Genomic DNA, 26,180 nt, shown 5'->3' on the forward strand with positions numbered 1-26,180 from the left:
AGCCTTTCTGCTTTTTGTTTTCAAGTTTTCAAATAAGTAAAACATGGGCTACTGTCATACCAAATGGCTCTAATAAATCCCTCATTATGGCTTTTAATAATACATTTCTTGTACATATATCTGTGTTAAGCAGTATCTGTGTGGCTACCTGTGTAGCATTCCCAATAGCCCAATAGGCCAACTGTTAAGCTAGGAGACCAAGCCTTAATGCACCTAAAAGAGGGTGATGCTAATAGCGCAAAAGATGGAATTTACCCAAGTTGCATATTTAGCATAAGTGAAATGATCATTAATTTCCTATGTTCCACCGATCTACTAGGCCGCATGGACATAAGAACAGGTGGAATGTTTAATGTAAATCATATGTCTTTGAGTCTATGTTAATTGTTGTTCTTAAATCAATGCTTCATGAGGGCTAGCATGTTTCTGCTATTCTATACAAAGTTATACAATTTATATGGACTAAAAATATAAATGTCTACTTATGTACTGCCACAACAACAATAAAATACTTAATATTTTCCAAAGGGTCGAGTCCAGTTGTTTTCTTGTTTTTTTGTTTTTTTGTTTATTGAACATACAGAATTATTATACAGTACAAATGCCATCCCTCAGCTCCTCCAAACCCAACTAAGTTATGCTCTCTGTTCATTACTAACAGAACAGACAGGGCACGTGGAGAGAAGAGAGGGGATTAAATTAGATTTTTTAAGGGATAAAAATACCTCTTACATCATTGCACCTTTTATTGTACAGTACAGTTCTACTTTTCAAACTAATATTCATGTCATACTATAGGACATAATTGCTTGACAGAGTCAGGTGACTTGGATAAGATTTAGCAGGTGCCCAGTTCCAAGCAGCACTACAGCAGGCCGAGAGAAGCAGCACCTAGAGAGCACAGCCTTGGATGACTGTGACCACATAATGAAAACTACAACTGCAGACAAATATTATTTTTTAGACCTCAGTCTGTGCAAGCACGTGTGATGCACATCCGGGTTCGGCACATTCACAAAAGGATGGCTAGAAAATCTGATGGATTAAAAACAGGTCAAAAGGCTCTGGCTTCTCTGGTCAGTTGGTGAGTGAGTGAGGGTGAAACATTAATAGAAAAATGAAAGAAAAGACAAACATTATTTCAGCCATTGTGAGGACACACAAAAACTGGGAGGTTGAGTAGTCTCTCTCCACCTTGCTTTATTGGAACATATGAGGTTTTGTGTTCTTCCTGTATCACAGACATTTATCTCTCTATCCCATCACTGCCAGAAGAAGGGGAAATGGTTTTCCTAAAGCAAACATTAGACATTGCGCTGTGAGATTGTGATTGATGTGGTAAAGATTTGCATTTAAGGCATGCTTACGCGCAAGAATCATCATCCTTGCAGCATCAATAAAGCCTGCCCTTCAGCTCTGCATGGAGATCAAAGTCATCCATTTGCCTGTTACACACACACACACACAGCATGCATTTATATCAGATTTGTAGCCTACATGGGTAACCATGTGACAGTAGAAAAATAAAAAATAAATTAAAAATTATGCAAATAAGTGTGGAGAGTGCCCTTAAAGGAGAACAGTGATGGGCGATGCATCCTTCAATAAACAACTGGAGTCATCCATCATTAGTCCAACCTTGACCACTCAGTCTGTCAAAATATTATAGAACCACAGGACAGGAGGTCTGCATGCATACAAACAAACACAAACAGATACATGCACTCGGATCATCCTCTTTAGGTCTGATTTGTTTTTCTGCATCATTCCACCATTGCCTGAGATGTCTCTGCTGCAATGTCAGCGGTGGCTGTGCAGGTGTCCTCAACACCAGCGCTGGACCTGGCATGAGCTGCATGCTATACAATTCTGTAAGTGGCTAATTCCATTACATGCACCTCATAGTTGATCCTCAAAAAGCTCTGCTCAGATTTGATCATCAAGCTGCGGGTGCAGGTTTCTAATAACAAGTATGACAAAAATACTGAAAGCAGATTAACTGTGATAAGCAATACAGTGTGTAGATGGATGTTTGCAAAGGCGTGCAGCTGATCTGGGGGCATGCGCCTCCCACATTTAGACACATTATATTGTTGATGTGTGTGTGTGTGTGTGTGCAAAAGACAATGTGCCAAGAGTCCTCCAGAGGGACACACATCAATTGATTCAACCCCCCTGCACTGGGCTTAAACACATGCCAACACACACATCTTGTGGACTTGTGAGATGCATCCTGACGACTTACTTAGATAACATGCACTATTTAATATGACTATTCCAGAGTCAGGTCTGTCTACTACTGAAAGAGCATGTAATGAACATGCTGAATTAGGAGGAAATAAATGACTTAGCAATTTATGTCATCACAAAATATACAGAGTACAAATATATACATAAACACACTGTATTTATATTACCATACAGGTTATAGTCAACACAGTCATGTCTAACAGTGCCATGAAATGGAAACCTTTATTGCTTTATAGGCACTGCGAATATTGCACAGTAAAGCATGTTACTACATCATACACATACTGTATTGAGTGCTGTATATTAAGCAGAACACACACACACACACACACACACAGGTTGACTGTGAAAGTGCTGCCCTCTCCTGGTTTGAAAATGCACCCCAAAAACACACACACGGATGATTCTTACGTTTATTACATTTCCATACAAACATTACTCCACATCTGGAAGGGTCACTGAAGAAAGTAATCATCATAAACACCTCCTAATGAGTCTAATGGAGGGGAGAGTGGGAGTTTTAGCTTGTTCATCTCGACTAAAACTACCCCCCCCATCCTTATTTTAAATCAATCAATCATTCAATTGTACAAATCATTTCATATCATTGCAATTTCATGTGTCTGTTCAAGATGGACAAAACCCGCTCAAATATACAGAGGAAATTTGGCCATTTTGAGAACCATGGAAATAATTTAAATTCTGAAGGCTATACATTAGATACAAAGCAAATTGAACAAATGTGGAAAAAAAAAAAGTGAAAAACGAATATGCTCTGTGAATATAGAATAAACTATACGAAAATCCTATAGTATTGTTTTGTTACTGGAGAGGTTGCTGTGGCTTGATTACTAGAGGGATTGAGACAAGTTCAAATGTGGTCAGTTTGTCTATCTAAAGCTGTGATCCTGTAATAGTTTATGGATGAAAACCCTGACTTGTCATCCAGCAGGTGCCATCCTAGTAGTCACACAATCCTCTCTCAAGGGCAAATGTGGTCATCAGCTCTAGAATCGTTACTGTTGGTTTCTGGGTCAGAGCAGTGTTCAAGAGGGGTCAGCCCAATGTCCAGGACCTGAGTACGGGCCTCTGCAAATCTAAGACAGACAGACAGACAGACAGACAGACAGACACTAAGGACATTCTCCACTGACGGTGGTACAAATGTGAATGACTGGTAATGCTAAAAGGAACATTCCAACAGCTATTATTAACAAAATCATTAATGAATACAGCTATATCATTATTGCTACATTATTCACTAAGGTTAATGTAATCACATTGTTTCTAATAAAGTGGGTTGTGTGATGGTGCTGGGATAGCGTATATTCTACAGTCTTAAATGCAGGGTGACTGGAGGCAACAGTCTCATTACTGCTTCTTTATTACATGTTCTAGCATGAGAACACACAAAAATAAACATTTGCTGAATAAAATGAGTGACACACCCTTAATCACAATCACACCTACAAAACATTTTTGTGCGTAACAGCAATCTGAGGAGACCATTATGCAACTGACAGTAACAATAAAAAAATAAATTAAAAATAAAATAAAAAAGACTCTAGGTGTATAACGTAACAGGACGTGACCGAGGCCTTTGTAACAAATGCAAAATGGAAAAAAATGGAGCTTGATCCAGAAAACTTTGGAACTGGAAAATTAGGAAAGGGGATGGGACGCGTGCTAGAATGACAGAACACACGGACAACGGACAAGGGCGGATTATGTCAGTGGGTAAACGGTGAGGCGGGACTGGACCGGGTAAGATTAGAGGATTACCTGGAGAAAACTCAAAGTTAGCCATACTGCAACTACAGAGGGAGTAAAACAATACTGGCTTTAGTAGTGCATATAAAATCATGGTCCTTACCGTCACAATCTTCTTAAAATAGCTCATAGAAAGAGAGTAAATAAATAATAAATGAAGGAGAAAATTGCAACATTTTAAAGAAGGAAGAAAAAAGGCTCTGTGGGTCATTACGGCCTCCAACAACTGATACAGTACAAGTAGATGGCACTGCTAAAAGGGCTTGCATTCAATAGCCACTTCATTACGAGTACCTTACATCTTTAAGTGTAGTCTATTTACTCATACAAGCCTATAGGTGTATTGTATACCCATGTACAAGTTCAGAGCGTATATGTTGCCAACCACATTGTCAGCCACCCTCTACTGCTTTAACTACTAGTGAGTCTCTGACTACAGAACCACTGAACACACCAATGAGATGCAGTTGTCGCAGAAAGGTAGTGGGGGCTTTGTGCAAGTATCAGTACGCCAAGAACAGAGTTTGAGTGTTTACACATGCCTGAGTCACTGTGGAGCTGAGAGTGGACTGCCATCCAAAACATATCCAGGCAGGAGTATAGCTGGAGATGCAGTGGTTCTACTGTCAGACTAAGGGAAGGGAAGCTGATAAACAAGGTTACAGACTGTAACTGCAGGTATATTCACCTAGTGTGGGTATACCCATTACAGTGCATGTTGCTGCAAGGTGGCTGGTCCTAATAAAATGAATTTTACAAAATAAGACATTGGATGATGGTTTTCTTCTATCATGTGTCATATTAAGAGGAAATAGTAAATACACTGGCCCGCTAGTATAAGTGGTAATCAAGCTACATGTGAGCCGTTTCTGGTAGAGACAGAAATATTTATAATGCTGGTTTAAAAACATCCAAATTATTTACATAATGTTTCTTCTACTTCTGGCTCTTTGGAATATTATACAGAATTAAAATATTATGTCATAAAGTAGCAATCTTTTTTTTTTCATTTTTGGAATAAATATTTCCAGTTTTGTTGGTTTTGAAACGTTTCAGAAACTGCTTTCATCAAACTTGCCACAGAGTCACTGTAATCTAACATATATTTACTTCATGTCACGCTGGTTAGGTAAGGTTCCTTGTCAAAATGTCAGTGGCCCTCTAAGCAGACTTTTGTTTTGATTGAGAGAATGAACCCAAAATAACACAGACTTCTAGTTTGTACTCACTGACAAACATCACACTGGGTCGATTAACCAATGGCCTCAGAAAGCTACATAGCACAAACCCAGACATACATTTCAAAAGCGACATTTCTGTTTAAGATCCATGAAGCCCTATCTGAGTGTCACTGGAACCCTGTAGTCAAATCTCTGCAATATAGGCGAGTTTATCTGTATGCCCTTTCATTCTGCTGTTGTGCTGAAAGAATGTGCTTTTCCAGCCTTCAGTACAGCAAGATAGTGAGGACACTACAGAGGAGATTGTGGCAGGACAAGAAATTATGAGACAGGAAGAGTGAGGCTTTGAGAGCTCTTTTTTTTTTTTTTACCTTGAAAAGGCTTCATCCAGGCCATCATCCATCTCCTGTTAAAATTGACAAAAGCAAATGTTAAATTATGTGGTAGCTCCATTGCTTCAAAGTTGCACGTTCTCCCTGCTGTTCTAGCACACCTGATCCGCCTGCTTACAGACTGGAGAATTAGCTCATGAGCGTGTGTTAGAACAGACTTGAGTGTGAGGCAGCACAGAGAGGAGTTGAAAACCCCCACTGAAAAACAGCGACTTTGGTTACCATTTAGGATTACTCTTCACAGTCAGATACAAGGTGATCATGAAGTAAACACATTCAAAGCTGTTACAGTATACCAATGTTCCGTGGAGCAACTGGGGAAACAGTTTGTAAGTAATGAAACTATGAGGAGCTTTACCCAGATGGAACTGTTGTCAGGATCAGTGCAGTTACTCACAAGGTTCGCTTGACTGTCTGTATTATCCATCACTGTGTCTTGAGATTCAGCAAAATCCAAGAGGTTTCCTGTTGCTCCATCTAGAACCAGCAGATGATGGACATTTTAAAAGGGATAGTAACAGGGTAGAAATTGGATAGGAACCACATACAGACTTTCACGGCACTTAACAATGGGTCATAAAAACCCCAGTTCAACTTCTGTTCAGTGACCACATCCTTAAGTAGTGGAATATATCTGATTAACATTTTCTAGAGAAAATTTTGCTATTGAGAACTGAATTCTTGCTTAGTATTAGCTGTCTACAAGCAAATAAGTTAGGTTGACTAGGTGAATAATACATTTACCATTTATTTATTGGGAGTACTCAAATAAAACGCTTGGTGTAATCATCCAAGCAGATGAAACACAAAGAATTAAGGAAGTAATTCTTCCACTGTTGATAAAGTAAACTAAACTTTGTGAAAGGTTAAAATTTAAAGAAAGCATGTTTGTTTTTTGAATCTAGCTAGTGCATTTCCAACCGTATTAAAAAAAAAAAAAGATCAAAACATTTTCCTTGAATCTGAGAAGAATGATACAAAAGTGCTTGCTTACAAACAATATTAATAACATTAGTCAATATTAATAACTAATGTACAATGCATATAATGTATTGTTTGTGTGTGGTCAGTACCAGCCCCTTTTAGGTTGACCATGTTGACTGATGTGTCAAGATTCATGCTACTATCGGTTTCCAAAGCACACGCCGACTTCACTTGCTGTTCTTTGTCTGAAAGAGGTCAGAGGAGAAGGAAGATGCAGAGCATGAAACAGACTGCAAACATGTAAAGGAGAAAACAGATCAGAAAATGTGAGCATATTACAGACAACTTCAAAGGGGTTCCAATAAAAAAAAAAAAAGCATCCACAGTGGAGAGAATCCAAGTGTACCTCTAACAAGCAAACCAGATCTCAGTAGGCTGGCTACAAGCCTCTTAAAAGCTCAACAACATCTTCATATCAAAAGGTTCCCTTAGGAGGACACGCATTGCTTCTGTCCTGTCCAATAAGACTTTTAAATGATTGGCTACTGGGCTTTCGGCAGTCTGAGATCCTGTGAGCCCTGCCTGAGACTGGGGCTGGTGTGGATAGTAGTCACTCTGAGATGCGTGGTATAGTATGGTATACCTTCTTTGGCAACCTGCCAGAAATCAAAGGCCACTCTGAAAGCCTGGGCTACAGTAAGCGTTACTGCTTGGGCCTGCAAGAACAAGAAAGGGAAGGCAACGGTGCTATAAGACAGACAATTAGGCCACTGTTTTTCCCAGACTGAACAGTCGGATGATAAACGTGTTACACAAATGATGATATCACAGAAGGAGGAGACAGCATCCTGAAATAGGCAAAATTGAAGTTCATGTAACCATAACAAAGCATGCAGTCCCACCTGTTTGTGATATGACTCTGCAACTTGGGAATGACCAAACCTTCCTCTGGAAAGATGTATTGGGTTCACAGGAAAAGCCACACTATACAACCAAACAAAACACTGCCCAACTCACCACTTTCCTCTTGGCACAGAGGAACGCATGGCACTCAAGCGTCTCATTGTGTTGGTTCTGAGCGATGTAAGCAAACACCTTGTCATGTATTTTGTCTGCTGTGCAATATGATATTCTGTAAGACATGGGGCACCACAAAACGTAAAAAAAAATAAAAATAAATAAAATAAAAATCTATATTGAAATAAAACTTATGCTACGTACCCAATTGGTATTAGCAGTGAACTAGTCTCATGCGAGGCAATATTTCAAGATGTCATGCACATGAGGTTGCTTTTCATGGAAAGGCAGAGACAGAGACAGAGACAGAGACATTCACCTGTATATAGAGATGCTCTCCAGCAGTTGATTGGACCCAACACTGAACAGCAGAATTCCCTGAGGGGAGACCTTCAGAGCCACTTTGGGAGGCTTCCTTCCACTCGCTTTAGCCTAGGAACATACATATGTGCCGAAAGAAAAGATTAATTAAAAAAAACCTGACAGATGGAATATAATGTGACATGACAAACAGGATTATTAGCAATAGCTACTGTACTGCGACCAATCCAAGAACAGTTTACATCTACTGGAATTTGAAAATGCAAATTGAAGGATGCAGCTCTGAACTTACTGTAGCAATAATCCTCTTGACAGCAGCAGCTGACAGGTCCTCGCCTTTGGGCTGGTCGACAAGAGTCATTCCCAAGTGTCGTAGGTTAAAGGTCATGCCCTCCAAGAGGGTCTCCCTGGTGTCTGTCCAGTCCTCTGGAAGCTCTGGGAAAATATAGCAAGGACAAAAGTTTATGAGGCAAAGTTAACCAGCTGCACAAACAACCCTTACACTAATGCACAAGGTAGACCAAGGCAACATGGACCAGCACCTTATGAAACACAGTATTGACAGCTTAATGTATGCACAGTTTTAAGTGCATGGCTTTGTGTAAACATGTGGGTCAGACCATACTGGTGGAAAAACACTACACATCAAACAGATCAGCCTCCTACAGCTCAAACATATTCATAGGCAATACACTGATGTCCTTGAGGTCTTCAATCCAGTCCCCTTATTAGAAATTATGTTACAAAGCTGAAGGTCAGAGATACATAGCAGTAGGCACACCAACAGCAATTCAAAACCTGCAAGGATGAACGTTCTGCTGAACTCAGGTCTGAGTTGCTGAGCCTGTGATTATGAGACAGAATGGAACGTTCTGATAAGCCTTGATAAAAATCATAAGACATGACCTCATTTTCCTGTGCTGCCAGTGAAGCTACTTCTCTGCTACATCTTTTTGCAATTCTAATTTCTGTGTTTTTAACTTCAGGCATTAATTATACAGTAGGCAAACAAATACCAGTTTAAAACCAGTTTGAAAACCAGAACAAAATCACAACAGGCAAATCCACAAATCCACAGACCAGTTGACCTACTTAAAGTCAAAGTGGAAGTAAACAATGGGACTAGTTAATAATTGGACTAGAGTGGATTGGTGAAACAATGCGCCTATTTTTGGCTCATACTCACAGGAGTTTAACAATCTTAAACAGACAATGTTTTATATAAATTCATGGTAGGATAACAGCAGAATAATATTGAATTTTATAATAATAATCCTGACAACCTATTGGATTTAATTAACTTGGTAAAGTATTAGCTAGTTTCAAACCACTTTCAGTCGCATTTATTCAAAGTTTTAAGTCGTACACAAAAATTAGGGGTGAAACCAGGATGAGCTGCATTATGGTTAATAATACCTACTACACTTCAAAGTACTGACTGAATGACTGCTGCTCATTCTGCCTCCTACTAAATACAGATAAAGAAAGAGCATAAAAGAAAATTTAACTTTACACAGGATTTACAACCCTCCACCTGCACCAAAACTTTTCCTAACATTCTAAGGACAGGGAGGGAAGACTATCCTGTATAATTTACTGGCCAACAGCTCCTGGAAAAATACACCTTGAAGACTTTATTCATGATCATCCTCGACACCTCAGAAAGCTCTCAGAACCACATAAATAAAAGGGAGGCAACCATAATGGCACAGGCCGGGTAATGGGCAATCTCACCAAAACACTGATTAGTGAGATGCACAGAGGCCCTTATTCACCGTGGAAACTTTACTTGAATGAGGCTCTCCGACAGCTAGGAGCTCATGCCTGTGCTGAACTCTACACTGTGCACTGAAATGGAGGATGAGATGACAGTACACCAGAAATTATGTTCCTGTGCCATAGATGGTATCCATCAAAGTTGTGCATCTACTGGTGCCGGCACAATTTTTAATTGGTTTTTACCTGTTCAGTTGTCTCAGTCTATATCAGACAAAACAGGAAGTGATTGTAACAACTACAAGAGATTAGTTACCCAGAAACTTAACACTTAAGAGTATTTGGCCTGACAGCTCACGATACAGAACCAGGTGAGGGACTAAAGGTCATGCTTTGTGCATTCTGCTCTAGGAAAGGGAAGCACTGAGCTAATGTGAGTTTTAAAAACGTCCACCAAATTACTATGGGCATTAAATTTACTGCACTGAACAACTTAATAGTACAGAAGAGTCTTACCTTACAAAATAATACTTTCAAATCTCAATAGCAGATTAATTCCAGTTACAAATTCACTGCATGTACCTATGTGAAAATATATCTATATAATACCCAGACTGTCTTAAAACAAAACCTTACAGAAGCATGAGCTTGTCAGTAATTTCAAGTATCTAAAACTTGAGTGAATTACTGAATGGCCTCTTTACTAAATGAACCTGTTGGAAAAGACAGAACAGGTGTTTCTGGTGCACAGCTCCTATATGCACCAAGCTGTCTACTTAGCAGGACACTGGCACAAGAGATGCAGAGCATTGGCTGTAAATTGTACCTCTCCAAAGCACCATAAAACCCCATTTGAGCCATTCCAAAAGCATTCTACATTCGCTGCAAGCGATATAGTTTGAAGTGTGTGACTTTGGTGCTTTGGAAGGGCAAACACTACCTCCCTCCACCTTAACGAGAAATCATTTCTAGAAGACAGCGGACGAACGGCACATTAAACAGGGAGGGACACGGCTTGAAAGAATGCCCAGGTGAATCAGGAGCAACAGGGCATGAGGTGCCATTTGGCCTTCTCTTTGACATGAAGAGTGATGGGACAGTACTCTTATTGGTACAGCCTGTCCACATGCACTGAAAGATCATTGCAGTTCTGTATGGTTTTGAAAAGAAAAAAAAAAGGCATGTCTAGAGGTAGAGGGGTAAACACAAGGGACTTAAAAAATAAGACAGCTCTGTGAAAAGAGCAGGTTTTTTTTTTTTTTTTTTTTTTTTTTTAAGAAAAAAAATGAAACCAAGACCATCATGAGATTTTTTCAAACTTGAATGTGAAATGGCTACCTACAAAATACCCACAAACAACAACCCCCTGCCCCCCTTTTTTACAATAACCTGGTTGCATGAGTGTACAGACTCCTTTATAAAAGGAGATGTCACTTTGCTGACAATAGACCAATCACATTTAAACTCAAGGCAAATGGTAGTTTACACCTGCCATCAATTTAAATTATTCCCATACATTAACTCCAAATAAGTTCACCTACAAGTTCAGCTGTTCTGCCAAGATGCTCCTGACAACTTCTTGGTTTCATTTGAGTGCAAAACCAAGGTTCACAAAAGAGCATAAATGAATCCATTTGTTGTCAAAGGTACTAATCAAGAGAGGGTTACAAAAGAATGTCCATGGCATTAGATATACCATGGACCACAGTGACATTACTAAAAACAGGACAGCCCTAAAATTCCATGAGAAGGCCACTAGAAAGCTGGTTAGGATGGCTGCCAAGAGGTTTATGGAAATGTTCAAGGATCTGCATGAACTCCTGCCAAGGCGAAGTGGGAAAGTGCATGATGCGATCCTCTCACCCCCCACAAGAAGGTCATACAAAACTGGATAAACTTCGGACAGCACCTGCAGTTTCCCAAAACTATGGTAAAAACTTTATGGCCTGATGAGACCATGGTTGAACTTATTGACCATAATTCGAACACAGATTTTTTTGATGCCGAAGAGACGCCACATAACCAAAAGAACCCCACAGCCACAGTGAAGCATGATGAAGTGACTGAGGTGGCCTCAAGAGGGCAGTGCACAGGAGATTTATTTGATGGCTCTATAAAGTTTCTGCAAAGAACAGTGAGAGAAAATATTGCTGAATCAAGATGTCGCAAGCTAATAAAGTACTCTTACCTGAAAAGTGCTGTAATGATTCAGATTTGGTGCTTCAAAAAAGCATTGGTTTAGGGTGGCATAAATTTATGCAAGGCTCTTGCAAGTCATTTTTGTACCCACATGTTCTCACTTTATTATATAGATAACAATTTCACATTAAAAGCTTAAAAATCTGACATTTAATTTTACATAAACTACCATTTTTACAGGTGTGTGTAGATTTTAAAACTGAAAAGAGGAGCAGTACATTTTCTTTGAAAACAGCCTACCAGTTCACCCATTTGACATACAGTGGATAAAAAGAAAGCTGCCTTGCTTAAGAATATTTAGGGAACTGCACACAATTATAGGTGCTCCAGTGAGTTTGAACTTGGTTGCAAGCTTGAACGACAGGCCCAAAATGCCATGTCCAGGCATTCCAGGCTTGTTGTCATGGCATTAAAGTAGTGCTCCCAACCACTAAATAGCTCTTGTGTGGTTAAAAGAACTATGAAGTTCCCACTGTTGGGGGTGGGGGTGTCACAAATAGGTTCAGGAGGTTACAGGCACTCAGCACTGGCGTAGTTATACAGTAACTGAGGTGAGGGTATAAATCAATCAATATATGATGTCTTATAGGTTTACATGTCCAGCAATCTTCAGGTCTTTTGTAAGTGGACCAGCTGAATTTCTTGTTTATGTTGCTTGTTGAATGTTTTCCCCTAGAAAAAAAACAGGAAAGTGACCACAAAAAAAAACAAAACAAAAAAAAAAACCAGCTGCTGGAAAAAACAGCAAGATAACAAACTAAGTGAACTGCCTTTAAGCTTTACAGTAAGAAATTTGTGTGTGTGTGTGTGTGTGGGGGGGGGGGGGGGGGGAATAACCTTTCTGAGCTTGTTTAAAGTACAGTTAGTTTGAGGTTAGTGTACTAACATTTCAACCAAACAAGCCAAAGGTTTCCCTGTATGCCCAGAGATAAAATGCACTTGTATAGATTAAGCTACAAGAAGCTGGCAGGTGACAAACTGCCACTAGCATATTTGGTTTAAATACAAGTTTCTAAGACAAAGAAGAATTTTGTAAAACATCAGTTGCCCTTCTCATAACTCTCTCAAACACAATCCCCCAACCAAGAACTGACAGTGAGCACCTGGTATTAGAAGCAGTGATGTAAAATTTCTGGCCTAAATGGTGGGCTTGTATTTGCTTGTAAACAACGACATTAAAACGACAGTGTTTCGAAATGGTCATTTGGGAGCAATTAAAATATGTAAGGTAATTTTAAAGTGTTAAAAAGAGACCACGTCTTCGATACTGAGTGTTAATTCAACAAGACTCAAACGTCTGAAGGAGTTTTATCTCGCTCATGTGAAGCGATATCACAGTTAAACGAAATGTCCAGGGAAGCCCATGTAACTAATGATGATAACTGTCAACACTTATACTGAAGGAAAAAGAACACGCAGCAAGCAAACATGAAAAAATAGTTTATACCTTAGCCAGTTAACTACACCGACTAAGTTACTGTGGCTCGACCCAGTATGTGGACCCAGTATGCGGTCAAGTTTTGGAGGGGCAAGAAACACTGATCCGAGGTACAGACCAAAATTATACTCACTTTGGTGTTTACCAGCGCTCCACGACTGTTGGCCAAGACCTGGACTGCGAATAGCCCTTTTGGCTGACTTCAGGACGTCCATACTGAGTTCTCGTTACAATACAGCCAATATATACCCTAAAGGGCTAAGAGCTGTCTTGGAAAGCGAACGCTCCTTGGCTTACTCTCGCGTCCTCAGCTCCAAAGTTTGTTGCTGATATCTGTTGCGGTTCTTCTTCCAGCATCCGACTGGGCGGGGTTATATCCATGAAACCCACAAAAAGGGGCGGAGTTATACCTGTGACTCCCCCAAATGGGGCGGGGTTATATCTGTGACTCCCAAAAATGTAAACGTGTCGGGGTACCGTCCTTGACCCATTTTTGAAAAGCGATTTCTAATGTTTAAGCATAATACGCATGCGTTGCTTGAATGTTTTCTATTATTTGCTGCATACCTCAAGCATCACATTTTAACACAGCCGGAACCATATAGCGATTGCCCTTAACTCGATTTATATCGCCCCACATGACTAGAGAACATCGCATGGTTTGCCTATTTACCGACGAAGAAGTCACAAGTAGCCAAAACCGCATGTGGGATGTTATTATGTATCATTATTAACCAGGTTGCATAGTACATATGCACAGCTCATCCTATGAATCTACTGCCAAAGCTTTCCTTTCAGGCGTACAGAATGTCAAGTAGATTTTATCTTTTCAGCTGAACTTTTATAAGTTTACAGAGTACTCACCATGTTTAACTATGCACTAACATTTTCTTAAAAAAAAGAAAATGGAGGACAAAATAAGAACTGATTTTTTTACTCTCCACAAAAATGACCAAAAAAAAGACCCAATACACCACCATTGTAATCCACTGAAACAATTTTCAAAAACAAGAGGAAAAAAGGGGAACACTAGAGTATTCAACATTTTTCAAATTACTCCTGTTGCAAAACCAGGTCACATTTAAACATGTTTGCTGTTATTCATGTCAGAGCAACTGCTTAAGAAAATGCAAGATACAACCATCATAAAACAGGCTGATTTTTTTTGTTGTTGTTGTTAGTAATAGGTGCTAGGCCATTCTTGCTAGCACTAATAATATAACACATGTACACAGTGCATTAGTCAAGTGGCTCCTCAATTTGCCAACTTCTGTGGCAATCACTATCACTTAAACGATTATGGGGGGGGGGGGGGGGGGGGGGGGCAGGAGAACGGTCATGTAACCTACTCTGATTGAGAGAGAACATCCAGGTCGTAAGTGAGGTATTAAAACAGAAAAGCTTCAAGGCACTGTGTAAAACGACTGGAAAATATCAGCTACTCACACTTTGTAGGTTCACCATTTCTGTATATTATCTAAATTCTACTGCCATTTGGTCCAGTAATAAAGAGGATTTGCACTGACCGCAAAATACAACATTCCCAAATATTTATGCAGCATATAATTAACAAATACAGTATACAGATCAGTTTGTAAACCTCATCCTATACTTCAGTATCATCCTACATGGAACACAGGTGAACTCGGGAGTTGTTAAAATTGTGACAGCATTGGGGAAGAACCAATTCCATATCTGTATATGTCTCAAGGAAGATAAATTACAATACTGTGGTCATAACTGAACTGAAACATGCTCTTTAAACAGGCACAATATCTGAATAAACAAATTATCATCACAAATACTCTCATCGTAAAGAACCAAACATGAACCAATATTTCCTCTTGTACATTCTTTAAACTCATCCTGGATGTTTAAAAATGCCTTCATCCTGGCATTAATTCCTTGCATTTAACACAAAGGTAGGGAGGAAAGAAGCCTCTGTTCATTAAAGGTAGTATGCGCTCATAAGAGCGAGACTCAAAGGCCAGATAAGCACCACAGGCAGTAGTGCCTTAAAGAGGAAGATAAAGATAAAAAAAAAAAAAAAAAAAAGAGTTTGGCTGAGCTTGGTGAGAGCTTTACAAAAATATTCATGAAATCCAAGCTGGGTGGTTTTGGTCAGTGTGACATCCCTTTACTACCACTCTGAGCCAAAAACAAGGTAGACTATTTGGGGTAGAGGTGTAAGAACACTCTTAAGAGGTACATATACTGAGCTTGGTCAATTTAAAGAACCAAAACAGGAGAATCCGGAAAAGCGAGCCTTCACTTGTTCAGGGGCTGGTACACAGAAGCATTGGGATCCAGACTAGAGGGGCTGGTGTCCATGAACTTGGACGAATAGTGGGGCGCCACAGGACTCATGCTGTTGGCCTCAGCCGAATAGGCGATACTGGGCATCACAGCCATGACCTCAGCTATCTTCTGTTTCAGCTCCTTTATCTCCTGTTCCTTGTGAAGGATCTGACCTGCACACAGATGCATTAAAAAAGGAACCATGAATGTGTGTGTGTGTGTGTATATATACACGTGTGAGATGCATCAAGAAAAAACAGGATTAAGTGACACTGAAATGTTCAACAAGGGAGAGGAGTGACCTTGTGCAATCTCTAGCTGCCTTTTGGCGTCGCCCAGTGCTGAGAAGAGATCCAGCTTGATCCTGGTCTCAGCACTCAGGCTGTTCTCCAGGTGCTGGGTTTTATCCTGCATGGCTGACAGCGCAGACATAAGGACCTCTGTATCCTTCTCATTCTCTTTATACTTGTGCAACTCCTGCCAAGCAGAACAGAAAGAAGAGACACAGAGAGATGGGGGAAAACACATGACCATTTCTTATGTTTTAGCACCCACCTCCTATTCTCATCCATTAACTCCATCAGGCTGCATCAACCTTCAGATATGCAAGGTCTATTGCTACATCTTCTCAAGTTACATAGCACTGCCATATACTTCAACAGTCTGGGAGGGGAATGCTATTCACCTGACCTGGATGCCAAGGAAGTTACTGTATGGATGAGTTAGCCCTACTAATCAGTGTCTTTCCTGAAAGGAGTACAGGTAGTATACTACATTAGGAACGGTGAATGAGAAATGAGGCTCCTGTGGTGAAACTCTCACCTGCGCTTTGCCCTCCAGCTCTCGGAGATGCTCTTCTTTAAACTTAACATCCTGGGAGAGCTTCTTGCAGTCAGACTCCAGCTCACGTATGCGACTCCTAAGGGAGTCTGTGCACTCCCCTCTGCAGAGTTAGAAGACAATGAGTCTCCCAGAAGTTAAAACAAGAAACAGTGGGCATGACTGAAGAGATAAACTGAAAGGCTCCAGACAGGGTATTGTGTGTTGGGGTGGAGGCAGTATCAGCTTTTAGAGGAGTAGTAGGTTTCAGAGGTGTTCCCTAAACTCATGAAAGGTTAAGACACATGTATGCTTGTATTAGAATTGTCTAAAAAGTAGCCTTGCATTAGTTACACTTAGTACCCTCTCGTTGTTAGTTTTTATTTTTAGTAAAGACCCTGTATCCCCCACTGAACATTCAAAAACCCCTGAGATTTATGCTGAAATTCAAAAATGACTAGTTTATACTTGCTGTCAGTGAACAGCCAATTTGTAGGTGGCAGAAAATATGAACTCCTACAAGAGCCGAGGTCTGCTATGCTGTGCTGTGCGTGGGCCCTACCTGGAGGCGGCGGCCAGGGCAACAGCACGGGCTGTAGTGGCCTCCTCTAGCTTCTTCCTCTTCTTCTCCTCTGCCAGCTGCTTCTCCGCCACTGCACGAGCCTCCTGCTCCAACTTCAGACGCTTCTCCAGCTGAGCAATCATCTGCCTGTCCTTTTGCTTGGCCTGCACTGCGTTATGAAGCCTGACACACACACACATCCAAAAGGATCTTCCTGAATCGAGATTACATAGAAAGGATCGACCACTATTAGACACTGCCAAAGAATTTTATTTAGAAACTGTCAAATTTTATTAGTCAAAAATTTGTAAAAAAAAATAAAAAATATTAAATCAAAGCTGGCAAGTAAATTTCTCCACAAGCTTTGCCAGTAAACTTCAGCATGTCAAAGCATTCTGAATGTAAAGAAAAATTCAGAGCATGATAAATTTAAAAAGCACTTTAGTTCAGGGGTGCTGACTTCCAGTCCTGGAAATCTACCACCCTGCAGAGTTTATTTCCCACGCTAACCTAAATGCACCTGCTCTAATATAGCAGACATTGTCATTAGGGTTGGTACTAAACTCTACACCGTGGAAAATCTCTAGTACCAGACTCAGGCAATCAGGCTTTTGAGCAGAGTGAACAGGAAGAGCCCTCCAGAGTATGCTCAAGTCTCACTTGCTCTGTAGCAACTCATTCTCCTGGCGGAGCTGGCTGAGCTCGGAGCGCATACTCCTCTCCACGCTGCCCAGTGAGCCGATCTGACTGCGCAGGTCCTGCTCCAGCTGACGGCTGGCCTGCAGGTCTGCCTTCAGCTTCTTCACGTCCTGCTCCAGACTGAACCGGCACACAGCACAACACGGTCCGGTCACAACCACAGCACGGCCCGGTCACAACCACAGCCACCGATAAACACAGCCTTTTACGCATATATCACGCAAGTTTGTGATCTGGTGGGACCAGGTAGGAAGCCGCTTACCGCACCAAAGCGTCCGGCTTACTAAGCTGGTTGTTGGGTATGCAGTTCTCCATCAGATCTCGATGGCTGGCAGCAGTTTTCCCTACTCCCTTCTGCTTTTTCTCATTTTTATTGGACAAGGATGAGGAGGGCACGCTGCCATTGGTGGAACTGTGGCTGTGAGGAGAGGAATTTTTGCAATGTTTGGAAGAGGAGGAAGCTCCTGCCATGCTGCCCATGTCCTCTTTAAGCAGTATGCTCTCAGCACTGCCTCCAAGCTCATTATTCAGTCTCTTGCTGCTCAAATGATTTTCCATGTATTCAATGTCCTGCAGCTTAGAGTCCACAGTCTGTAAGATATTGTTGTTTATTCCTATGCTGTGCTGTTGCTGTTTCTTGGCCTCTCTCACACCCTCCCTGCCCCTATCTCGGGGCTCCAGCTCTGGGAAGGAGATAGGCAGTTTTTTAGTGGTTGGGGTGCCATTTTGAGCCACCAGTGTTGCATCAGCCTCCAACATGCTTTTAGAAGCAGCTGCAGAGAGACAGAGGGACAGATTAGTCTGGAGAGACATGTTCCCGCTGTTTTATTTTTCTCCACCCAATTATCAGTGTATTATGATTGTAGCCCTGAAATAAGCACTCATGCAAGCACACACACACTTTTTAAAAATCTGTGTCCAGTGAATAATCTTTACTTTGAGAGATACTGGCAAGTGTATTAATGACAATGAGGCCAAGGAGTAAAAACAGGGTGCTTGAAGAATAGATTGTTTAAAAGTCTCCACAAGCCTGCTTTAAAAAAAAAAAAAAAAAAAGTTTTAAATCCATGGCCCTGACTGGCCGAGTGGTCAACATCCCTGTAGCTCTGGCCTCTGTGCCAACTCTGAGTCACACTTCTTCCCACTACATTGATAATGGGCATTCAAGTCTTAATCACTGGCTATACAGATAACAATCACACCTACAATTTTAATACAACACGAAAAATCCATGTAAAATAATTGTCCATGTCAGTGACAGTAGTGCATTTACCTAATTCCACTGCAGTTTATCATAAACAGAGAGCGACCCAAGTTCGGTTCAGAAGGTTAATACGCAACGAGGCCCACGCGTCTGTCCACCCGCTGCTCACCTTCCTCTGCCTCTCTCTCCTGCCTCTGAAGCATCTGTTGCTCAGGAGGCAGTGCTTGCTGCAGCAGCTGCATGTAGAACTCGTTCTCCTTCTGCACCTCCTTCTGCTTCCGCAAGCGCATCTTGTAGCTCACGTAGCTCTTGAAGCCGAAGCCCAGCGTCACCACAGGGTAGCCGATGCTGCCATGCGAAAGAGAGAGATGCATCAGGGACTCCGCTTTCTAAACCAGACTTTTCAAAATAAAAAAGGGAACGGTTGTGTGTGTGAAGTTCTAAAATACACACATTGCATGCACAAGCATATTAAATGTGGTTCAGTAGCAAAATAAATAACCCCACTGCCTCAGAACAGCATACCAGTGAGCAGCGAACGGACGACACAGGCCAATGTGGAAATTTTTCAGGTCTTTGAATCTGATGGCTGCTTCAATATAGACGAAAAGGATCCACAAAGAGACTGTGGGCAGACACACTCCTCGCTCTGAGGAGGCAGACACACACAGGCCACTTTTACATTCCCTGCATTATCAAAGATTTTAATTTCCTAATAGTGGCCATGCATTCTTACTACACTGACAATGTTAGGAACCCTTTGGACAACACAGAACAATTTGCTAAGCTCTTCATTTGCTGTTTTTTTTTTTCCACTTTAAAATAAACTGGAGACAAGTACCCTTCCTCATATAGATAACTGCCTTTCTAGGACACAGGAGATATGCAAGAAAAACACTTTCAGATTCCTAATCTTGGTAACAAACCCTCAGGCATCCTGCCTTGCTGAGTCTCGCTAGGTGCAATAGATCAACAGCAGCCAACGCTGCTGTAGCCGAGCCAAGTGGAAGGTGTCCGCAAACTGGGAAACTATTACTCCACCTCAGCACTTCATTAAACCCTATCCTGAAGAACCCTAACGAACAAGAAGGGCATTGATAAAATTAATCTACCCTTCATCCAGAAAAGATTTTGTAGAGGAATTCTCATTATGCTGCTTCTAATTATAGGCTAAACACACAAGCACAATAAATATTTTATAGGCAGTTTGGAGGTAGATCTAATATAAAAGCATTTTATATAAATACTAGGGTTAAATGTATCAGGACAATTTTAATAAATTCTTTAAAGAACTTTTTAATTTTTTTTACAGTTAGCTTTGCAATCAGGGCTTCCTGAAATAACAAAAAACAGTTATACTATTTACAATTAGACTATTTATTTATATTTATCATTTACATTCTTAAAAATAAATTAAAATCAAAGTTTGATTCCTTTGCTTACCCGTGTGCCATACATACTGCACCCAAACATAAGTGCTGGCAGCAAAAAACAGCCACTGCATAGGGATGAACAGGAGGCATATGATGTCTGATGTGAATGCAACGCAAACAAAGAACACGGAGAACGCCTGAAGAGCAGAGAGAGAGAGAGAGAGAGAGAGAGAGAGAGAGAGAGAGAGAGAGAGAGAGAGAGAGAGAGAGAGAGAGAGAGAGAGAGATATACATGTAAACTACTGATATGCACCCACTATAGGGCACTTGACACCTTTAATGGAGGGGGAAAAGGCTTTGCACCTATTCACATTTATAAAACAAGCTCTGTACAGGTGTGTCATATCTTCAGCCATTAATTGTGAGTTTAATGAACTAAACATCCTACTGATGGCTGAGTATTTAGCTAAGGGGGCAATACTTACCAGTCCCTGGTATCTAAAGGAGTCATACACACTCCTGATGAAGAGCCAGAATGGCCATAAGTATTCAAACCGGAACTCCAGCACAAAATCTGCAAGCAGTACCAGGGCCCACACCAGCAGGAATTTTAGGTAGAGGAAGGTACTGCCAGAAACAAGGTCGTTGATGGATCAGTTATACTTGCAGTAACAGAAAATTGCCTTGTAAAACCATAATAAAACGGTATTAATAAAACATGTGCATACATCACCATGGCACAGGGAGAACATTTTTTTGTAGTGGAAGAACCATGAAGTTGACATGCATGCTTACCGGGGAGGATTTACATATCGATTGTATCGGCCCAGCCTCGCCAGTTAATAAGCTTTTAGAATGGCGGGAATAATTTCTGATTCATATCACGACCAACAGCCAAAACACGCGTAGGAACCTAGCAGCAGAGAAGTTCAACACATCTGAAGTTCACTGCTAGGCATATTCTTAACACCTCTGAGGATGTCCTTTACAATCTCAGATGACTAGCTCGCTTGCAATTCTGAGGAAATCGACACTTTAGATACTGCAGATAGCCAGGTAGATGTAAAAAATTAACGGTGCCAAGTATCTGTGCAAATGTACTTGTTACGGGAGACAGCAGCAATATGTGCTGGTGATCAAAAACGTTGAGCGATGAAAGTGTCATTAAAATCCAATGCAACAATTATTTCTGACTGGAAAAGTAACTTAAGATAGATAAGATAGCGACGGTGACTAGTGGTAAAGGTACATAACATACGTGTACCCACATATGGCAGGCAGCTATCGTAGCCATCCATAAATGGCCGAGGTAGCTAGCAAGCAAAGCTACATAACTGGACGGGTTGACTGGACTAAGATAGCCCCGGCGTAACTACCGTTAGCTCCGTAGCTAAGACGGCCGTCAGAGATTTTTAGATGTAACGACAGGGTTGATCTTGCACGGACCCTCCTCAGCTACAACCAGCGAAGCGAAGAGCCTAACGCTAGCTGAGATAGCTGTGACAGGCCAGGCTGCATAAAACAGATGACGAGGTGGGCATTAAAGATGGACAGGACAATATCCGGACGCCGTTATACTGCAGTAGTTGGTCTGGGGGAGCCGATTTTCTCCGTACCTGCTGTGAATCCCCTCGGTGATACGATTCCGTTTTAACGGGCGACGGAGTTTACTGCAGTCCGCATTGCGCCGCTTCATTCTCCCCCTTTGATTCGAATATATATTTTCTACCTGTTACTATGAACAAAACTGTGTGCTGGGCCTAAAACCGACGCGCATCACTCCTCGAATGCAACGATGCCATCATTATTTTTTTTTTTTTTTTTTCCTCAGCTAGAAACAAAGAAATAAATAAAAATAGTCCGCAAAAACCCCGCCCCTTTCATATTAGACGTTTCCTGACGCTCTGACGTCAAGACGTCTTTTTTTTTTGCGTGCACCGAGTGTAAGAATGGCGGCGTCTTGGACAAACATTTTTATTGCGTAAATTTAACGCTTTTACTTTAAAGGTAGGTCGAATTTTAAGTGGCAACTGTAACCATTCGTGGGCATTTATAATTTATTGTCTGAATCACTGCTATTCAACCGTGCGATTTAAGACAAACTTGGACTGGCCAAACTGCCATGCCTTTTCTCTGCCATGCTGATAAACACCAGCACTATAGCTCGCTAGCTAACTTGCTAACGTGGACAGCTAGCTAGCGAATGCTTAGGTAACTGTCTTACCTAACAATATACTTGAAGAAAGAGTACATTTTGATTAATCTTCCCGCTATTAATCGTAATCCACAACAATTAACTGGACGAGATCCAATTAAGGTTCGTATCTGATATCCCCCATTTCTTGGATAAATTCACGGTCGGAGTAAAACAATTGCTTACAAAGAACACGAAAAAAAATGCCACAGGGCCTTTTATTTGTCGTTGTATTTTTTAAATATTGTTTTAAAAAATTAATAAATAAAATAAAAATAAAGTTTGAATTATCCCCGCACAATCCACACGTGCAGCCCTGTAATTTGAGATTTGTGATCATAAACAAGTCAGGTATGGCCGGTACTTGTGAAGCATTTTATTGGAATCAAATTTAAAAAATCAATCTTTTGCACACAGGCACAGATGTATTAATCTGAGATTACAGTTTCTGTACAACTGCACTAATTTTGGAGAACTTTAACCTCCCTGCGCTGTCATGTGTGGCTTTAATGGTTCTGGCTTTAACACTTCATCTGTTCATCTGCAGAAAATTGAAGAAAGATGCCAGCAGCACTAAACCTCAGCAACGAGGTGGTCAAAATGAGGGCCGAGGTGAAGAGGGTCAAGGTGTTGGTTCGCCGGAAGCTCACGAGACAGATTGCAGCTCTGAAGAGAAAGAAAGGAACGCAGGCTGACTTGGAGAGATATCAGAGGCGTGCTGCGCGCTTGCTTGAGGAGATGCATGAGCTAAAGGCCCTTGCTCCGGACAACATCACCAAGACAGCCCTGCAGCAGGACATCAGCTTCCAGAAGGTGTGCCAGAACAAAGCTGCGAGCCTGTCAGAACGCGCCACTGCTCGCGTTGCCACACACCCAGACTTCAGCAGGAGAATCCAGAGCCTCAAGGATGCTGTCAAAGCTTTCAGTGCCGAAAGGCTGAATGCTGTGGAGGCCCAGACAACAGCTGAGCTGGAATCTGGAGGCAGTGTCCTGCAGCTGAACGATTCCGAGCTCGAGAGTGATGGTGATGAGGGGTTGAAGGAAGAGCTCATAAAAGGGAAGAACAAGGAGCATGAGGGAGATGATGTGCAGGGATTCAATAAAATGATCAATCAGGATCAGTGTGTTTCAGTCACAACAAAAGAGGTTTGTGCATTTAGAAATGCTATTATTATTCAACATTGAGCCATTAAGGATTACAACCATTTTCCTTAGACTAACCTAAATGGCTAAAAATGTAAAATGCTACTTTACTGTATTTTTACATGTTGGTGGATTATATTTTATAGACCATAATTCCTAATTAAGGATAGATATCCAGTGAAATTTATACTACCATGATTGACATTTTAGTTGTTTTTGAACAATGTTTTTCTTGCAGAAATCCTTAGAGGCAGACATCATACCCACTGAGGTGGTAAGGATGAGGAAACAAGTGAAGAAATTGAGGATGCTGCTTATTCATAAGGTGACCCAGAAGATTACCAGCCTGAGGAGGGAGAAGGACAAAGATCTGAAAGTCAATCAGCAATGCATAACAAGTCTTCAAAAGGAAGTCCAGGTTTTGAGGGATCTTTTACCTGACCATGTTACTATAACAGCGCTTCAGGGGAAAATGGATCTTGAATATGTTCTGCAGGACCCAAAGTCCAGCTCGCTGGAGAGAGCCACTGCCCAGATTGCCACACATCCACGCTTTGTCAAGAAGCTTCAGGATGTCCGTAAGGCCATTGAAGAGGAAAGGACAAAGGTGGCATCAGCTAAGCAAAGAAATGTGGGCAAGGAGGATTTCAGTGAAGTGAAAAAGGATGAAGATAGCGATGGTGAGGAGGAGGAGGAGGAGGAGGTTGAAGATAAGGCTGATGAGGATATGATGGTTACTGATGACAGTGATGACGACGACGACGACAAAACAGAAGATAAAAGAAAGAAAGATCAACCCTTGAAGGATGAAGTAATTAAAAACTATAATGCTATAAAGCTGTCAGAAGATACCAAACTGCATACTGTGAACGAGACAGCAGCCTCAATATCAAAAGAAGGAGTGACTGAAAAAGATGTAGAGAGTTCAGTCCATCTAAAAAGTGATTCTGAAATAGCTGTTACAGTGGGCGTTGTCAAGAGCATGCATTGTCAAGAAACACCAGTGATGAGTGCACCACCACCAGGAAGAAATGAACTCATAACTGAGACCAAGAAGCCAGAGAACAGAGGTAGCAAGGAAGAGAATGACTCAGATCTGTCAGATGGTGAAGAAGAGAGAGAATATTTTGATGACAGTACCGAAGAGCGTTTCCACAAGCAGTCTTCTCAGTCCGAGGAGAGCGATGATGATGATTTCTTCCTTGGCAAAGTGAGCAAACTTAAGAAAAAGAAAAGTGATGGAGCAGCTGAGAAGGAGAAAAAGAGCGACCCTACCAAGGTAGCCAGATTGCAGAAAGCTAAGGAGGCCGGTGATGCACGTCAAGAATTCAAAATGCAATCAGTATTCTGTTCCACCCTGTCCAAATCTAGTGATGCCTATCAGAAGGGGAAAGACTGTAATTCAAAGCCACTGCGCTTACAGAACCAGAAAAAATGTTCTGATGGTAATGCAAAACCAACTTGGTTCAAAAGCCAAGACCCCAGGAATGACAGAAGGCGTGTAGCCTTTAATAAACTGGCAGCTGGACCCAAAGGTCCTGGTCCAGGGACGAGGATTACCACAGAAGCACGGTTTGGGAGGAATCCAGCCCAGGGTAGTAAAGGTGGACCTGGTAAGGTTAACCGTCCCCAACATTCCCAGCAAACGCTGCATCCCTCGTGGGAAGCCAGCAGAAAGAGGAAAGAGCAGCAGGCGCAAATCACAGGTTTCCAGGGGAAAAAGATTAAATTTGATGACAATTAAAATTGATGATGATAATATGTTTCAAGTTTTACCTCCCACACCCACAAAGGACCTATGGGTTTCTAGTGGTGTCTTCTATATGTTAAGGCATCAGAAAGAAATACAAAAATGTCTACATAAAGAGATTCCTTCTGTACTAATGCAGACATCAAAAACAAGTCAGTTATTTGCTTTCAACACATTTTTCTAATTAGGAATAATAGTCCTTAAATCATATTAACATATTAATATGTTAAGGCTGTTTATGGAGCTTTGTTTGCAGTTGTTTGTGTGTATGCAAAATAAAATGTATGTAATGTGTTTTCATTGTATTTCTGCTAGATGTGAAGACCAAAGTGTTACTCAGGACCATTTACTCCACTGTTGTATATGTGGTTACAATATTATGTACTTTTTTCTAGAACATGCTTATAATCATTTAAATAGGTTGAGGTTGGCCACAGATGGAAGATAACATCGATAGTCATAGAATAAAGTAGTCAAGGAATCAGTGTCATTGCCCAGCATCAGAGGTTAAGATCATTGTCTTATGATTATTATGGCTCAGAGACAGTAAGTGTTTGTGCTGGCTTTACAAGTTATTACTATTAATGACCATTTTAAAAATGATATGGTACCCTTGGTTAGTTATTTTTAAGATGGAGTAATATATAAAATAATTAACATTACAATTCTACAACAATAAGGATCACTGTTTAAATCATTTATTGCTATTTAATTTTTTTTTTTTTTTTTTTTTTTTTTTTTTTTTTTTTTTTTTTTTTTTGCGATTGCTTACAGACTTGTTGCATAATTTGGTTCAGTGTAACAAAATTTCACACAATCCAGAGAAGATACTTGGAGATAAACATCTTACTTCTGTGTAAAAATGAAAGTACAATCAAAACCAAACAATCCTGCAATTTCTGCAATAAATCACTATCATTTTAATCACTA

At 40.9% G+C, this 26,180-nt stretch overlaps 3 protein-coding genes across 6 annotated transcripts; 1 reads left to right on the plus strand and 2 right to left on the minus strand.

Moving 5' to 3' along the window:
* Positions 1 to 2,649: 2,649 nt before the first annotated feature.
* On the minus strand, positions 2,650 to 13,544 carry ldlrap1a (low density lipoprotein receptor adaptor protein 1a). 3 transcript variants are annotated; one of them, XR_003411313.2, is made up of 11 exons: positions 13,342 to 13,427; positions 12,366 to 12,442; positions 8,148 to 8,290; positions 7,854 to 7,966; positions 7,535 to 7,649; positions 7,161 to 7,233; positions 6,667 to 6,762; positions 5,991 to 6,070; positions 5,573 to 5,607; positions 4,124 to 4,666; positions 3,301 to 3,347 (listed from the first exon to the last, which is right to left on the minus strand). XR_003411313.2 is itself a non-coding variant. In XM_027019990.2 (9 exons), the coding sequence occupies exons 1-9, from the start codon at positions 13,421 to 13,423 to the stop codon at positions 3,233 to 3,235; spliced, it is 852 nt and encodes a 283-aa protein (XP_026875791.2). In that variant the 5' UTR covers positions 13,424 to 13,544; the 3' UTR covers positions 2,650 to 3,232. The 3 variants fall into 3 exon arrangements, 1 of the variants encoding a protein (XP_026875791.2); XR_003411312.2 differs by lacking the exon at positions 12,366 to 12,442 and having other exon boundaries at positions 13,342 to 13,544; XM_027019990.2 differs by lacking the exons at positions 4,124 to 4,666; positions 12,366 to 12,442 and having other exon boundaries at positions 2,650 to 3,347; positions 13,342 to 13,544.
* A 975-nt stretch (positions 13,545 to 14,519) lies between these two features.
* Positions 14,520 to 21,989, minus strand: maco1a (macoilin 1a). Its single transcript, XM_027020004.2, has 11 exons — positions 21,780 to 21,989; positions 20,649 to 20,790; positions 20,234 to 20,360; positions 19,316 to 19,439; positions 18,960 to 19,138; positions 17,849 to 18,359; positions 17,548 to 17,706; positions 16,888 to 17,070; positions 16,329 to 16,449; positions 15,809 to 15,983; positions 14,520 to 15,679 (listed from the first exon to the last, which is right to left on the minus strand). The coding sequence occupies exons 1-11, from the start codon at positions 21,857 to 21,859 to the stop codon at positions 15,477 to 15,479; spliced, it is 2,004 nt and encodes a 667-aa protein (XP_026875805.2). The 5' UTR covers positions 21,860 to 21,989; the 3' UTR covers positions 14,520 to 15,476.
* Positions 21,990 to 22,084: 95 nt separating this feature from the next.
* srfbp1 (serum response factor binding protein 1) lies at positions 22,085 to 26,180 on the plus strand. Of its 2 annotated transcripts, none has more exons than XM_027019988.2 (3): positions 22,085 to 22,170; positions 22,905 to 23,503; positions 23,739 to 26,180. In XM_027019988.2, exons 2-3 carry the CDS (start codon positions 22,919 to 22,921, stop codon positions 25,242 to 25,244), a joined length of 2,091 nt encoding a protein of 696 aa, XP_026875789.2. In that variant the 5' UTR covers positions 22,085 to 22,170; positions 22,905 to 22,918; the 3' UTR covers positions 25,245 to 26,180. The 2 variants fall into 2 exon arrangements, with proteins under 2 accessions (XP_026875789.2, XP_026875790.2); XM_027019989.2 differs by lacking the exon at positions 22,085 to 22,170 and adding an exon at positions 22,181 to 22,480.

This window comes from Electrophorus electricus, chromosome 8 (assembly GCF_013358815.1).
Source record: "Electrophorus electricus isolate fEleEle1 chromosome 8, fEleEle1.pri, whole genome shotgun sequence".
In the NCBI taxonomy this organism is placed as follows: Eukaryota; Metazoa; Chordata; class Actinopteri; order Gymnotiformes; family Gymnotidae; genus Electrophorus; species Electrophorus electricus.